At 33.2% G+C, this 16,180-nt stretch overlaps 3 protein-coding genes across 3 annotated transcripts in view; 2 read left to right on the top strand and 1 right to left on the bottom strand.

Annotated features, from left to right (window-relative positions):
- The first annotated feature begins 2,097 nt into the window (after positions 1 to 2,097).
- LOC111468616 (UDP-glucuronate 4-epimerase 1-like) lies at positions 2,098 to 3,488 on the top strand. Its single transcript, XM_023113893.1, has one exon. It carries the CDS (start codon positions 2,157 to 2,159, stop codon positions 3,456 to 3,458), a length of 1,302 nt encoding a protein of 433 aa, XP_022969661.1. The 5' UTR covers positions 2,098 to 2,156; the 3' UTR covers positions 3,459 to 3,488.
- Positions 3,489 to 8,070: 4,582 nt separating this feature from the next.
- On the bottom strand, positions 8,071 to 11,892 carry LOC111468637 (HD domain-containing protein 2-like). The gene is made up of 8 exons (XM_023113915.1): positions 11,651 to 11,892; positions 11,216 to 11,340; positions 11,047 to 11,084; positions 10,346 to 10,456; positions 10,186 to 10,265; positions 9,817 to 9,853; positions 8,710 to 8,751; positions 8,071 to 8,366 (listed from the first exon to the last, which is right to left on the bottom strand). The coding sequence occupies exons 1-8, from the start codon at positions 11,783 to 11,785 to the stop codon at positions 8,272 to 8,274; spliced, it is 663 nt and encodes a 220-aa protein (XP_022969683.1). The 5' UTR covers positions 11,786 to 11,892; the 3' UTR covers positions 8,071 to 8,271.
- A 1,133-nt stretch (positions 11,893 to 13,025) lies between these two features.
- LOC111468619 (tetratricopeptide repeat protein 1-like) overlaps positions 13,026 to 16,180 on the top strand; it is a 4,995-nt gene continuing 1,840 nt past the window's right edge. The window contains exons 1-2 of the mRNA XM_023113896.1: positions 13,026 to 13,390; positions 14,736 to 14,915. Of these exons, the coding sequence (XP_022969664.1) occupies positions 13,136 to 13,390; positions 14,736 to 14,915 (435 nt within the window). The 5' untranslated portion in view covers positions 13,026 to 13,135. The remainder of the gene's footprint in view (positions 13,391 to 14,735; positions 14,916 to 16,180) is intronic.

The following is a 16,180-nucleotide window of genomic DNA, read 5'->3' as shown; positions in this document are numbered from 1 at the left end:
TTTTTTTTTTTTTTTTTTTTTTTTTGTAAACTAAAAAATCGGGTCGATTTGTGAGTTGTCATTATTTTGGTCGGGTCTACCAAATCAACCCAGCATTACCCTAATTTTAAGATTATTATTAAAATTAAGAATATTTGTAATTCATCGTAATAGTGTTGTGTTGTGACGTGTGAATGTTTTATATTTAAATTTTATAAGATTTTAGTTATTAAAATAATTATAAAAACAAACGTAACTCAATCAACCCAATGGGTTGGGTTGGGACTATATATATAAGAATTCTAAAAATAGGGATTAAAAAAAAAGAAAATACAGAGAAAAAAAATTAAAAATAAATAAATAAATCACCAATTCCACCGGCTACGCCGGTAAGTACTAGGCTGTTCTAAATTTAGTCCCATCCGGTCAAGTCTTCTAACTTCTCCTTCACTTACTCCCGCCTCTTTCGGTTACCGGTAATATCCATTTTCTTTTTTAATTATTAATTTTCTTTTGTAATAAAACAGCCAATGGGAACGGCGCCATGTTACTGTCCTTTTCAAGCACTACTTTAAATGCCCATCCCGCAATTTCCCAAAAATAAAATAAATTATTATTATTTTTTAAAATCTTGCTTTTATTATCAATATTTCTCATATTTACAAATTTACCCCTTCAACCAGCCTTTTGGACAAAATTCCATGTGACTGACGTCATATTAATTCTAGTTTAATATAAAATATATTAAATTAAAATGTAACATATTTATTTAAATTTTAAATGAATTATTATTTCAAAGTCAATATTGATTTTTAAAATAGTTGAAATTATAAAATATAAAATAACACTAAGCTTTTGATTATGATAATCCTATCTTAATTACTTTAAACATCTCTACTTTAATTCAAACCTCTCTACTTTAATTCAAAAACAAAATAATTTACATTTCTTTTAATTTTTTTAATTATTATGAGTCTGATATAATTGAATAATATTTTCAATAACCCAGATATTGAATTAAAAAAATATTTATGAACGTGTAAAAATTCATATAGCACAATTTTTTTCCTTAAAAATTAAAAAATACACAAAAATACAATGTGGGTTCATATAGCACAATCTTAGGTGGGTTTATGTAGTTTGAATCATGATCAATGTGACGTCGGAGTGAGGGGTGCATGAATAAACTGAGACAGCACCCGAATGAGAGCAATTATGAAAATAGATGATTAAGAAAAACTTAAAAGAATTGAAAGTTGCTACCTATACCAATAAGGTGACTCAATTATAGGAACTCAAAAACTAATCATGCTTTACTTGCAATTGTGACAGAACATGTTGAATGACTTGTGTTAGACTGTGGGGATAGTCTTCACTCTTGATAACTCTTAAAAATGAGTAGTAAATAACTTGATCAGATTATATAGCAGAAGAATGTCGTTCCGAATTTTAAAAATAGATTGTTACGATCAGTTAACGTGATTAAAAAAATCTCGAGCATTTTAGAATGGGAATCGACTCCCAAATCTATAATTTAATTATACCTAAAATGATACTTAATTCAATCCTTATGGATTACACACCATCTTTTTTAAATTAAAATCCGTTGTGATTCTTTTTACTATGAACGAAACATAAGTCTATATTGCTAAATGAACATGACTCTCCACAATGGTATGATATTGTCCAGCTCTCATGATTATAAACTCATGATCATTCCCTAAATTAGCTGGGGACTTTTATCATCCATCAATATCGAATTTAATATTTTTTTTTATTATCAACATAGTTTTTTTTTTTTTTTTTTTTGTCATAGTTGGATATATTACAAAAATATCATATTATCAGTAAATTATTTTATTTTTTAATTTTAGCTTTTTTAAATAAGCATGAAATTAAATAAGTAAATAAAAACGAAAAATTGCTTTTTTTATTCGAAAATAATATTTAAAAAATTAAAAAAAAAGGTCATAATTTGTTGAATTCCATCCCTTCCGGAACAAAATTTTGGTCTCTAAAAGGAAAGAAACTAAAATTTATTTAATTATTTTAAAAAATTCGATCCGAGCTGGCAGTTTTGTTTTACGCGCCTTCACGTTAAAACCCATCCTATACATCCCCCTATCTCTCTCTCCCCAACCAAAAAAAGAAACAAAAAACACAACCAAATTCCCAAAATGCCCTCCTTAGAAGACGACCCTTTCCCTTCCACCCCCGGCAAATTCAAGATCGACCACCGCAACCACCACCCGATGAACCGCCATTTCCACCGCTGCTTCTCTTCCACAAGCACCCTCTTCCTCTGGGCCCTCTTCTTAATCGCTTTAACTGCCTCCTATATAAGTTTCCAGTCATTCGTCGACTCCGGCAGCCGCTACTTAACCGCCTCTTGGGGCGGAATCCAATGGGAAAAACAACTCCGTAACTCCGCCCTTCCTCATCCTCCTTCTTCCCTTTCTGTCCTTGTCACCGGCGCCGCCGGTTTCGTCGGTACCCATGTCTCCCTCGCCCTGAAGAAACGCGGCGACGGCGTTGTCGGCCTTGATAATTTCAACTCCTATTACGACCCGTCGTTGAAAAAAGCCCGGAAATCTCTCCTCTCCAACCATGGAATTTTCGTTGTGGAAGGCGATTTAAACGACGTCGGATTACTTCAAAAGCTCTTCGACGTCGTCGTTTTCACTCACGTTATGCACCTCGCGGCTCAAGCCGGAGTCCGTTACGCGATGGAGAATCCCAATTCGTATGTTCGGAGTAACATCGCCGGTTTGGTTAATCTCCTCGAGGTTTGTAAATCGGCGAACCCTCAACCGGCTGTGGTTTGGGCTTCATCGAGTTCGGTTTATGGGCTAAACGAAAAAGTCCCGTTTTCTGAATCGGACCGGACCGACCAACCCGCTAGTCTCTACGCAGCAACAAAGAAAGCCGGGGAAGAAATTACTCATACGTACAATCATATCTACGGTTTGTCAATAACCGGGTTGAGATTCTTCACGGTTTACGGTCCATGGGGACGGCCCGACATGGCGTACTTCTCATTTACGAGGAATATATTGCAAGGAAAACCGATTACGGTTTATCGGGGGAAGAACCGGGTTGATTTGGCGAGGGATTTTACATACATTGATGATATTGTAAAGGGGTGTTTGGGTTCGTTGGATACATCGGGGAAAAGCACCGGTTCGGGTGGGAAGAAAAAAAGGGCGGCGCCGTACAGAATATTTAACTTGGGGAATACGTCGCCGGTGACGGTGCCGACATTGGTGAGTATACTGGAGAAGCATTTGAAGGTGAAGGCGAAGAAGAAAGTGGTGGAGATGCCTGGAAACGGCGACGTTCCGTTTACTCATGCGAATATTAGTTCGGCTCGGAGTCAGCTCGGGTATAAACCGACGACCGATTTGCAGACCGGGTTGAAGAAGTTCGTTAAATGGTATTTGTCTTATTATGGCTATAATCATGGCAAACCTGTAAATTAAAATTTTTTATAAAAAAATCTTTTTTCTTAATATAAGTTTTTTTTTTTTTTTTTTTCTTTTTTTTATAATTTTCTTTCTTTTTGTGTAAAGGAAAAGAAAGCTGGTCAATTTGATAATAGTAACTTTTTTTGAAATTTTAATTTCTGGAGCGTGGAGTGTACGCGCGACGAGTGAGCGTGGGAACTAAAATTGGACCGGACAGTATTTTGTTTTTTTATTTTTTTTTAGTGAGAGGACGGAGAACAGTGGGACCCACTTTTTGTTTTCGTAAAAGCAAAGTCGTACGGTAGCCATTGGATTCGGGTGGGGAAAGAAATTTTAACCAGTCACATCCGGTGTTCTTTCTCCAGCTGGCTCAGTGGTCCCCACACGCTCCGACATTTTANTTCTTTTGCCGACACCCTGGTAATTTTTTTTTTTTTTTTTTTTTTTTTTTTTTTTTTTAAATATAATTTTTCTCCCAACTCTCAATTTTAACACCTTCATTGAAATTAAATTAATCATAATGTCAATTAATAATATTTATTTTATCTTTGTGTCGGGTTAAAATATTTTTTATACTCAATTTAATTATTTGTTAGCAAATTTTATTTAAAAATAATTTTTATTAAATAATAAACTCAATATCATAACTTAATTTTAATATATATTTTTAAGAATATATCTTTAAAAAATTACTTTAAAAATTATGAAATAAACAGTTAAAAATAATTATAAAATTTCTTAAATTAAAAGAATTTGATCTATTTAGATTAAATCGAGCCTTTGACATTTTAGTCAATAGAATAATATCTTAACGAGTTTGAGCATCTAAGTTGATAATGATTCACTCTTCATCACTAATATAGATAAATCTTCGTAATCTTTTTTTACTAAACTACTCGTCATCTTAATTACGGAAGTATTTTTTATTCATAATACTCTAGTATATAGTCTCTTATTAACACTCAATTATGTGATTATAGAAAAAAAAAAAATTATTGCCTCGAGTCTTAGACGTTCTAAAAAAAAAATTATTAATTAAAAAAAAAAAACTTCTAAACTTGAAGCGTGTCCATAAACTTTCAAAATTTTGATCGATACCCTCCAATTTAAAAAATACCTCTTTTAAAACTTTCAAAAATATCATAGTTGGTAACATAAAAATTTTAAATTTTTTAATATTACTTTTAAAAGTCAAATATTTTTTTTTAATTTAAATATATTTTTGATATTAAAAAAAAGTTTAAAGATATTAATAAATTTTTCGAGAATGTTTGGGGGAGTTTTAAATTATTTTTTTAATTTAAAATATTATTGAAACTTTTAAAAATATTAGAATATTTTTTATAAAAAATAGAAAAAATAAATCAATATTCTCATAATTATACTTTTATTTAATTTGAAATTATTCAATTTTCTTTTTCTTTAAAAAAGCAAAACTCAATAAATAATCACTTTGATTAAAAAATAAATAAAAATAAAAATAAAAAAAACTCCTCGACTCAGTCATATAATAATTCCTTTTAGATAAGAAGTTTAAATTAAGCAAATCATTCATTATTATTTTTTAAGATAATTTATATTTTTGGACATTTTAATATTTACTCGAGAACAAAAAAATATTCTAAATGATCCTCCGAAAATATTATCTTTTAATTAACTAAACTAAAAAAAATGACACGGAAAGTCATGAGAATTTATGTTCAAAATGAAGACCGACAGGATGAGATTAGAGATCAAGTAATGACGGGTTAGTCAACATGGTTTTTGGTTGGGAGGGCGTAAGAAGAAGAGTGAATTTTTTTAATAATTTAAATAATTTTAAACATAAAATAGAAATTATTTCATATTATTTAAAATGGTAAGTGTTTAATTTTTAAAAAGATAATAATTAAATAAATAAGATTAGAATTTTAATTAAACATTTTTTATATTAAAAAATGATCACACATTTACACCCACCGACAGTTTCGGAAGAACTATTACAGAAATAACACGTGGAATATTTTTATTGGTTGATTAGAGTTGACGAAAATGGGATAAGCATTATGCTGTTGTTGTTTTTTTTTTTTTTTCAAAAAATAAAATCGATGAAATGCTTATGGCGTTTTGAAAATTATAAATAGAACAAATTTGTCACCGGCAACGTGATTGGCCGGTTTTTATAAAATATGTGTAGGCCCCACTCTTCTTTTTTTATTTATTTATATTTTCAAACGTGACGTGTTCTTGTTGATTTTTTGGTTGTTTCTTTCTTTTTCTTTTTTTTTCTTTTTTTTTTTTTTTCAATTATTTTATCTCGATTTAAATATTTTAAATTACAATTTTTTTGCTTTTTTTTAATGTCGGTCAAACTGAGTGGAGATCGTGTTGAAATTGAAAAATATTTTCCTGTATTTCTTGTGATAATCCTCACAGACCATCACAATGCGAAGACTGTTTCCACAAACCAACCTGAGTCCTTCCTCTACCCTGATTCATAGGAATCTTAGAAAAATTTTCAGGAGGTCACCCAATATAGAATTACTCCGAGCAAAACATGTTTAACCATGAAGATCCCATGATGAGCCACCGAAAAGAAAGATGCACTTCTTAATATAGATATTAACTTTCGATTCCTTTAAATATTTTTTAATCATTTTATCTTCAAAATTGTTTTTCATTTAGATCTTCATTTACTTGTATCTCACAATTTTCTTTATTAACTATTTATGTAAAAAAAAAAAATGAAATTAAGAATAAAAAGGGGCAAAAATGTATTAATTAATTAAAATAATGTGGAGAAAAAAAAAAAAAAGAAAAAAAGGTTAAAAAATAATAATAGAATCAATTAAGTTATTCTAACTTAATGTTGTAATTTTTAGACGAACACGACTCTCCACAATGATATGATATTGTCCACTTTGAGCATAAGCTCTTATGACTTTGCTTTGGGATTCCCAAAAGACCTTATACCAATGAAGTTAGTATTCCTCACTTATAAACCCACGATAATTTCCTAAATTAGTCGAAGTGGGACTTTAATCATAATTATATTTAATTTTCATTCTCATCTGAAAAGTCCCCTTTTGACTTTTTAATTTGTGATTTTATTTTTCAAAAATATTATTAATGAAGGTTGAAGTTGAGCACTCTCTTGAGTTGAATAAAGAAATTGACTAATATCTTCATGTCCTCATTTGGTTTTATTTTATGCTAATATTTTCCAAAATTTTAAATAAAAAATCATCTAAAAGTCCATATGTTAAATATATATATATATAACAAAAAATAAGTGAATTATTGTTTCGATTGAAAACTTTACTTAAAAATTATTTTTGTAATGTAGAAATGAGTTCACGGTTTTTTTGGTTCCCATAAATCACTCGAAACAAATTAAAGCGAATGTATTTGTCATGCTTGTTCTCTTAACTCTACTTGTCATTTCGGTGCAATGACTAGGGTTTCAGTACTATAGTTTACTAACTATGTGAGATCGCCCATTAGTTGAGGAGGAGAACAAAATAACCTTTATAAGAGTGTGAAAACCTCTCCGTAGCAGACGCGTTTTAAAAACATTGAGAGGAAGCCTAAAAAGGAAAGTCCAAAGAGAACAATATCTGCTAGCGGTGAGCTTGAGGCGTTACAACTAGTATCAGAGCTAGACACCAAGCGATGTGGTACTGAGAAGGCTAAGCCTTGAAGAGATGGGTACACACGAGGCAATGTGCTAACAAGGACACTGGACCTCGAAAGGGGGTGGATTTGGGGGATCCCACATTGATTGGAAAAGGGAATAAGTGCCAGCAAAGACACTAGGCCTCGAAAGGGAGTGGATTATGAGATCCTCCAAAGACTGCATTTTAAAAACCTTGAGGAAAAGTCCAAAAAGAATAATATTTGCTAGCGGTGGGCTTGGGCGCATACCTATCAAACTAGTTTTACTAAAACATTTTAAGTTACATAAACCTGGTTTTAAGTAACTCTTCATGTCCCGAATAAATTACTATAGTCATGGAAAGTCACTATAAGCTAGATGGAATCGTGTTTCAAAGTTCAAGACGGAATTAAAACTTCTAGAATAAAAATGAAACAAATACATTATGAAAGAACTCACAACATTTCAATAATGATCAAAATATTAATGACAATAAGAAATAGGATTAAATTGAAGAACATATGGTACTATAAACTACAAGAGAATGATTATATAAGGGAAGGTTTCATTTGTTGACAATGAGGTATCAAAATCTTGGGGAAAAATCACATCCAAATTAGGTTATGAAAAGGTGACATTTACCAACAAATTCATGGTCTAAAATATATAATTAAAAAAATTAAAAAATTTACATCCTACAAATTTCTTCTGCCCTTAAAAAATAAAGGCAAAATCAACAAATTTGAAGAGAGTATTGCTTGATCGTGAACAAATAATTCTCGACTTCAAATGATCAACTTGACCACTTACGAGCCAGTCTACGATGTGGTTCTGAGACCTAGGGTTTAAGCAGAGGGTTTAGGTAGCTTGGATTAAAGAAAACTATATTCTAGGATCAAATTTAGAACGAGTTTAGAAAAACGATTCAAGGATCATTGAAAGAATCCTGTAACCCCTAAGTTGAGAGTATATGTCTTGACTAGTTGGACGTGATGAAGTAAACATGGTTTCTTGCCATTCAACAATAAATTGCGTACAGTTACAACAGAATCTATTGCATAGGCTCTACAATTATGTCCTTATGTCCTTAAGTTCTAAGGAAACAACAAAAAAATTGCATATAATGATCATCCATGACAGTAGTTTTCGAAATGTAACCTCAATTTGTGGCTGTGAATTGGTATGTTAATTCACTTAAGTGTTGGCTGTAGTGCCATTATCAACATCCCTTCTTCTCCTTGATACTATTTCAGCCGCCCAAGCTCGTCCCAGCTCTGTCTTAAACTTTCCTGCATGACGATTTGTGGAATGAGTAGTATTCTAATTAAAAGTGGTTAAGAAGTTTCCAAAAATAGATTAAAGAGATCCCGCATTGGTCGAGAAGGAGAAGGAAGCATTCTTTGTAAGAGTGTGGAAACCTCTCACTAGCAGACACATTTTAAAAACCTTGAGGAGAAACTCAAAAGGGAAAGCTCAAAAACGACAATATTTGCTAGAGGTGGGCTTGGCTATTACAGAGTTCTTAGCATTAACTCATTTTCTTCGCAACTGCTAATCTTCAATACACGTTTTTCAAAAGCAATGGTAAACACACCAAATAAAAAAGACAGAAGAAGAAAAATAAATGTACACCTGCAGTTGACTGAAAGAACTCATCCAAATCCTTCCCTTGCTCTGCACACAGATAACAAAAAAATCTTTTGATTGCCTTGATAAATTGTAGCACTTAGTGCAGTAAAAGAGTTTCAAAAGATGGGTATTTAAGAATAGAATGATCTAATGACCCTATTGAAAGTTTTGGGGCAAATAATAATTCCAAGAAATATTCAGGTAGGAAGCTAAAAAGAAGTTGAACCAAGTGTCATAAAAGATGATGTAAAACCAAATTAAAAGGTTTAGATGCATCAGCAACCTGTCAGTGATATCGGCATGACATCCTTAAGAACACGAACACGAACACGAACAAAAGGAACAAAAATATCATGACAATACTAAAATTTTCTTTGCATGGATCTTCAAGATCTATCTGTCATGCTCATTTATTGAATTGTAGTGGGTATAAACATATTGGCAGGTGCAGGTATAAGTTGGTTGCTTAAATTATGTTCCAGAGTAATGACAAGATCATCCTTAAGTGGATCTTACCTAAGTGTGAGATCCAACATCGATCGAGGAGAAGAACGAAACATTTTTTATAAGGGTGTGGAAACTTCTCTTTAGCAGACACGTTTTAAAAACTTTAAGGAGAAACTTGAAAAGAAAAGCTCAAAGAGGATAATATTTGCTAGTGGTGGGCTTGGGCCGTTACAAATGGTATCAAAGTCAGACATCGTGCGATGTGCCAATGAGGAGGCTGAGCTCCAAAGGGGGTAGACACGAGGCGGTGTGCCAGCAAGGACGTTGGGCCACGAAGGGGGTGGATTGAAGGGTCCCGCATCGATTGGAGAAGAGAACGAATGTCAATGAGGACACTGGGCCTTAAAGGGGGATGGATTGTGAGATCCCATATCGATTGGAGAAGAGAATGAAACATTCTTTATAAGGGCATGAAAATCTCTCCCTAACACAAACGCGTTTTGAAACTAATCATGTTAATCTAATCATGTAACCCTTGTCAATGGGATTTCAAGACTTCAGCAAAACCGCTGTTACTTATCCAAATAAATATTAAAAGAAGATTCTGCTATTGAGAAATAAGTCAAAATGTGCGTTAGTCGACATCAGGATAAGAAAACTGACCATTTTCATATTCTAAAGCTTGAAGAATCATCTCCACCTGAAGCAAAACATGAAAAATAAATAAAGGTTAGCCGTGATACACATCGGACAAGTTCTTTGCTGGCGAGCATAATTCTCATATAGATCTACCAAAACTAATCCCTGGCCACACTGTTAAATATGTTTGGACAATGCTTACATGCGAGTCGATCCCTTAAAAATATCATGTTTTACTTCATACCAAAATTTTCATCGACCAACTAGTGCCACAGCCACTTTTTATCCATTATAAGCTATGGGATTAGCTTGTTTATCCATTTAGGATGAGAAGACTGACCATTTTCATATTCAGTAAGACGCTTGTTTGAAAGGATAATTTTAGCTTTTTACCTTATCAAGATCCTTCACGATTTCAGCTTCTGGCGAACTAGTATTCTCATACTCCATCCACAATTCACCGATTTCCTTGGCTGCAATTTTCACACACAAACAAGTGAGTGATTTGGAGTTTTAAATATAAACTCAAGAAATGATCGGCTGAATGGCATACCTCTTGAACCACCACCAAGCAATTTGCACATGTGGTCTAGTGCTTCTTGTTCTCTTCTATTCTTTTCCAACTTTGAAACCCCATCAAATGGGGTAATGTCACCAACAATTGCTGTTCAAATAATTTACAAATAATGGACAAAAGTTCATTGAACAACAGCAGTCCCAACATTTCAAGATTGCTGTCCCAACATTTCAAGATTGCTGTCCCAACATTTCAAGATAAATATGATTGCAAGGTTGTATATGTTAGAAATCACGACTCTCCATAATGGTATGATATTGTTCACTTTGAACATAAGCTCATGACTTTGCTTTTGGTTTTTCCAAAAGGCCTCGTACCAATGAAGAAAGTGTTCCTTACTTATAAACCCATGATCTTCCTCTTAATTAGTCAATGTGAGACTACTCATTTCAATAATCCTCAATAGTATATTGATCTAGCCTTTCAGTATTACACTTTCGGGGAAATTATCGAACTTCAGTATTAGAATTCAAAGCAAAATTAAGAACGATCCCAAGAACATTGAGTTCGTTTCAGTAAAATATGTATGCAATATCTATATCATTCTAACCCAACTTAGACAACAGATGATATCACTTCTAACCCAAATTAGACAACAGATGATATCAGTCTCTTGCTAGTCCAAATGACATTGAAACATAAAATGATCAATGAATGGACAGGGAAGTATATCTCACCTTCTGCAATGTCATGAACAATTGCCATTTTTATGCACCTGAAGATATATAGAAATATAGTATCAAAATACCTTTTACTCACAGGTGCAAGAGACCAAAAACAGCAACGAAGAATGAAGAATGAAACATATCATAAGAGCTGAAAAGTAAAAGATTATGAGTATCAAACTTGTCTCTATCGACGCCCGGAATATCGGAACTGATGAGCGCCATTATTCCCATTCGGTACATATGATCTGCTATGGATTCCGGATCCTTGACTCTTTTATAAATCCATCCAGTTCTTTTCGTTGTCTAATTCAGATTAAAATAAACAACATAATCAAACAACACTCGAAAAGTGTAAAAGAAATTACACAAACCAAGCTATAAAGGATTTATAAACGCATCCAAATTTGTTAATGAACTTCATCCAAATTTGGCAGCCATGGAAACAAAGAAAACTCGTTAGTGTTAGCCACAAACATTCATTCAAAGACAGACCAAGAAACATAGCTAATTGTCCATATTCCGCCATCTCAGGTTTCATTTTTGGCGACGAAACCACGCATCAAACAATTTGGCGAAGAAAATGAATTGTTTAAAGGACAGAGTTTAATGTTACCTTGAGGCGCTGACAGAGGGTGAGAAAATCAATGGCCGAAGAAGCAGAAGCTGCTATGTCAATGGAAGGAGGAGGAGTAAGATTAGCGCTGCCGTCGACGGGCGTCGAAGAGGAAGGAGCTTCTTCAGTTGCCATAAACGAAGGCGGCGATATTCAGTTCCGGCGACTGCAGAAATCGATTGGGGGAAGCAGTGAGACCGATTTCCAATTTCCAAACACGTAATCGAATTCAACCCCCTTGAAAACTCGTTCGTGTTTGACTTTATAAATTTTTAGATATTTAAATTTTTAATATTGTATTTATCGAGCGTTCCAAAGTCAATTGAAAGTTATGCTCGGTTAGTACCCCTTGTATCATCTAAACTTGTAAAGCTCTAACTATAAGGTTGAGTCAGGCATCTCTACCCGACATTCCACACAGATCGCCACCTCACCCCTTAAACAGGGACTAGTTTGGGAACACCTCCCTCTACCTTATCTGAACGTCGCTTACACAATCTACAAATCAAATGACTTTAATGATCTCAAGAAGTCATCTCTATGAGCTCTCAACTCTCGTTAAATCATAGTTGGATATACTCGTTTTAGCTAGTTTGCTCAGATGGTCTTCTTACGCCCAGACTGCATATCCTACTACAATGCATTCTAATAGTTTGTCACGTTCCTACTCCTTGCGATAAGGGTTCAACCACTGTCAGTCGGTGGTGAATTTTTACTAGTTTTCTCTTGGTCTTTGACTAAATCTTGAGGTTGACCAATAGCTCGTGAAAACCATGCTTTTTTAGCTTTCTATGCGATCTATGCTCTTATATTTTGAGACAAAAATTTAAAGATTAAGATTCTAATTTAAATAAAATTTAATTTTATATTTAATATATTATAAAATTTTAAATATGTCAAGATCTATTAGACGTATTTAAAGCCGGGATGTATTTTCCCAATTTTAATTAGTACAATAGATATCAAAATTAGTATTTATTCATGCAATACATACATATATAATTTTAATTTAATTAAATAATAATAAATATATATATATATATTAAATTTAATTATACTCTTGAAATTTAAATTTTATATTATATTTTTTAAGAAATATTTGTTGATTTTTGAAAATGTTTTACATTTTTTTTAAATAAATTATATTAAAAAATGAAAATTATTCATTCCTTTTTTTAAATATTAATTGAAGCGAGTTGATTTAGGATATATTTTAAAATCACTCTTAAATTAAAAAAAAAAAAAAAAAAGGAAATCATATTATTTGGGCCTAACTAGGCCCAATATGCGATACAAAATAAATAGCTTCAAGCCCAAGGCCCAAAATAATTATACGGAGGCTTCTGGAAGCTCTGAATAGCTGTTCTTACAATTTTATGAACACACGAGTCTCTTCATCGTCTTCCTCTCGACTCTCTAAACCCAGAGTCTCAGAAACCAAATAATTTCAAATCTCTTCTGAGTTCTGTTGATTTGTGGAAGAAAATGGTTCGTATAGAAATGGAGGAAACTGAAGACGAAGTTCCCAGCCCTCCGAAGGCCTCTGCATCGACCAAAAATGCGACGGATTCAAGCGGCGGTGCGTCAATATCTAATGTGAGCAAAGACCCTTCTGATGGCTACGAGACTGCCAGCGATGGGGAGCTTGGTGATAGTGGCGATGAGCATCAAGAGAATACTGATCAACATTCCGAACAGGTGGAACAAATTGCCACGCCCAGTGAGGATGAGATTAAAGAGGTTTTTTTCTCCCTTTGAGCTTCTTTTAGTGCTGTTTTTCTTGCTTTGCGATTGTTTTCTTTTGCTTTCTGCGATCAGCAATATCGGCTTTGGCAGTGATGATTTAATTATTCTTGCTCTGGTATCCGTTTTAACTTAAACTTGTTCATGTATTGTTTTTCTCCTTCGTGAAGAGATTTTATTTGAGGGTGTGATATGTGGAAATTACCAAGGGGAGGAAGATTCGAATTAACTTGTTGATCGAATATCTCAAGGCAAGAACATTGTTTGAGATTTGAATTACTCCACAAGCAAGATCGATGATTTCTAGCTTGAATGATTCTTGTTGATCAAATATCTCAACGTTTGTTTGAGATTTGAATCACTCCACAAGCAAGATTGATCATGTCGAGCTTGAATGATTCTACATCAACCTAAACTACATAGAATTGCAAAGAAACTTAGCCATTGGCTAAAAAAGCACAAATGCTTCCTTTACTATATTTTCAAGTCTACCTACATATATAGCCTCAAAATGAAACTATTGAAGGCATTCCAAGAGTTGTAACATTCATACTTAATGGTCATAATCAACCATTATGTAATTGTAACCTAATGTAAATAAAAAGTGCTAAAATACATTAATGAAATACAACAACTCTAAATTACTCTAAATTGTAATCCACCCAAAATTTATAACATGAAACTTCATTTTTCTTCAATGTGGCATGAATAGAAAGATCTTTTGATAATTTCAACAATATTTTATCCACATCTTCATTTATATTTATATTGTATGATTGATGTCTCTTGGTTCATATCAGGTTGCCAATAACTTTTAACCTGGATTGTATCGCTAGGATCATATACTCTGCTGGCAACTTGGTTCTACATATATTGTTTGAATGAGAATTTATGAATGCTTGAAAATGAATGGCCTGCATATCGCTTTGATCATGATACCACGGGCAGTTATTTTCGCTTATGATGAAAAAACCTCATTTAGAAAGGACTTCAGATTGTAGGAAATTTTAAGCTGTAATCAAAATTTGATGGAGCAATGGAACTTTTGAAAGTTTGTGATCTGTTCAGGATCTTGATTTTCCCAGTTGGCCGTGATAGTATAAGTCATTTTACATACTGACATAAATCTTTTATGGTTCTATTGTAGTTTTTTCTTCCCTCTCTAACTGTGAGAAATGGGTCTCTTTTATCTAGAAAGAAGATATTTGGTAAATAGTCATCTAAGCTGTTAAGGTTTTGTAATTGTTATGCTAAGTTCATCTTTTATGCGGGCTTACAAATTTCTAGGCTCATTTTTTCTTGAGTCATATGGATCTAATGCATTCTATTACATATATGGCAGAAAGCCTTGGATGAAGCAAACAATGCGAAAATTGCAGGCAATAAACTGTTTGGAGAAGGGAAATATGAGGAGGCATTATTAGAGTATGATCGTGCCTTAAACATTGCTCCTGACATGCCCTCTGCAGTGGAGTTACGGTCAATATGCCAAGCAAACCGTGGCGCGTGTTTTCTAAAACAAGTACGTCTTTGCTAGATCCTAAATTGACAACGACTGCAGTGTGTTTTCTTGTTTAGACATTTTTCTCCAGTTTGCGATGCGTTGTATGCATTATAGCCATATATTTAATGTTTTTACTAATGTCACTAGAGGGCTACCTGTCAAATGATAATATTCTATGTGAACTTTTGGTAGCACACTTTGTTTCTTCATGGATGCTTTTGTTAAGCGTAGTCCCAACTCGTTTTGTTGTAAATTTTGAGGCTATTATGATTGGCTTCACTAATCACTAACCCAGAAAGATACTGATGAATTAAAACTCCTGCTCCTAAATATAGGAACATGTGCAATTTCTTGTGAAGACATTGATTAATTTGGAGATATGATGATGCTTCCATGAATGACAAAACATGACTAGTTCTATCTCCTTTCTCTTTTAAATTGGAAACAGAAGCTTTCAAATGACCTGAAAGTAAAAGTTTGAAGGTCACGTCTCCATGTGAAAGATTTGTATTTTTAGTTATCAGGTGGTCATCCTCAGACATAGGGGCTATGCTGATTAATGCCTACTCTTTGGGTTAGGAAGGAATTGTAATTTTTTCTATCAAGATAGGTAGGAGCTGCTTTTACTTCTAGAATACTGTTAACTGCTTCATGGGGTGTGATGGACAAATTTTTTTATAAGTACTCTATGATTTTTGCCAGGGAAAGGTCTTATGTAATCCTTTTGCCCGATTTCAAGTAGAAGCCTCTTCTACCCTTGGCGTTGATGATTTCAATATGTTAGTTGCTTATGCTTCAAAAATCAATATATAAATAAATTGAAATCACTAGGATTATCTCATGAAAATTATGATCCTTCAATAAGGCGACTTGAGGGTTGATTTGAAATCCGTTCACATGCCTGAGATTTCTCTGTTACACATCTGCCACTAAATATAATGCATGTATATTGGAACTTCTTAGTGTATGCATCTGAATTTTGCTACTTGTGCACGAACTTGCACAACTTGTCCTGGCTGATGGATTGAACTTACCTTGCTTTAAAAGCTGTGGTTCATTATTCATAACTGCTGTTCATGTTGTTTTTTAGCTGTTATTTCGGTTTCAATGCAATTATACTAGTAGCGTTGGCCTAGTTTGGAGGTTCCCAATCCCCAGTTCAATGTTGTCAATGAAATAGTCAAATTCGGAAAATAACCAATGTGCATGCGAGCCACGAATAGAGCCTAATTATCTTCTTAGCTTAATTTGTTTTTTTTTTTTTTTTTTTTTTTTTTTTTTTT

This window comes from Cucurbita maxima, unplaced genomic scaffold, assembly GCF_002738345.1.
Source record: "Cucurbita maxima cultivar Rimu unplaced genomic scaffold, Cmax_1.0 Cma_Scf00037, whole genome shotgun sequence".
Lineage (NCBI taxonomy): Eukaryota > Viridiplantae > Streptophyta > Magnoliopsida > Cucurbitales > Cucurbitaceae > Cucurbita > Cucurbita maxima.
This window is presented reverse-complemented; position numbering and strand designations above follow the sequence as displayed.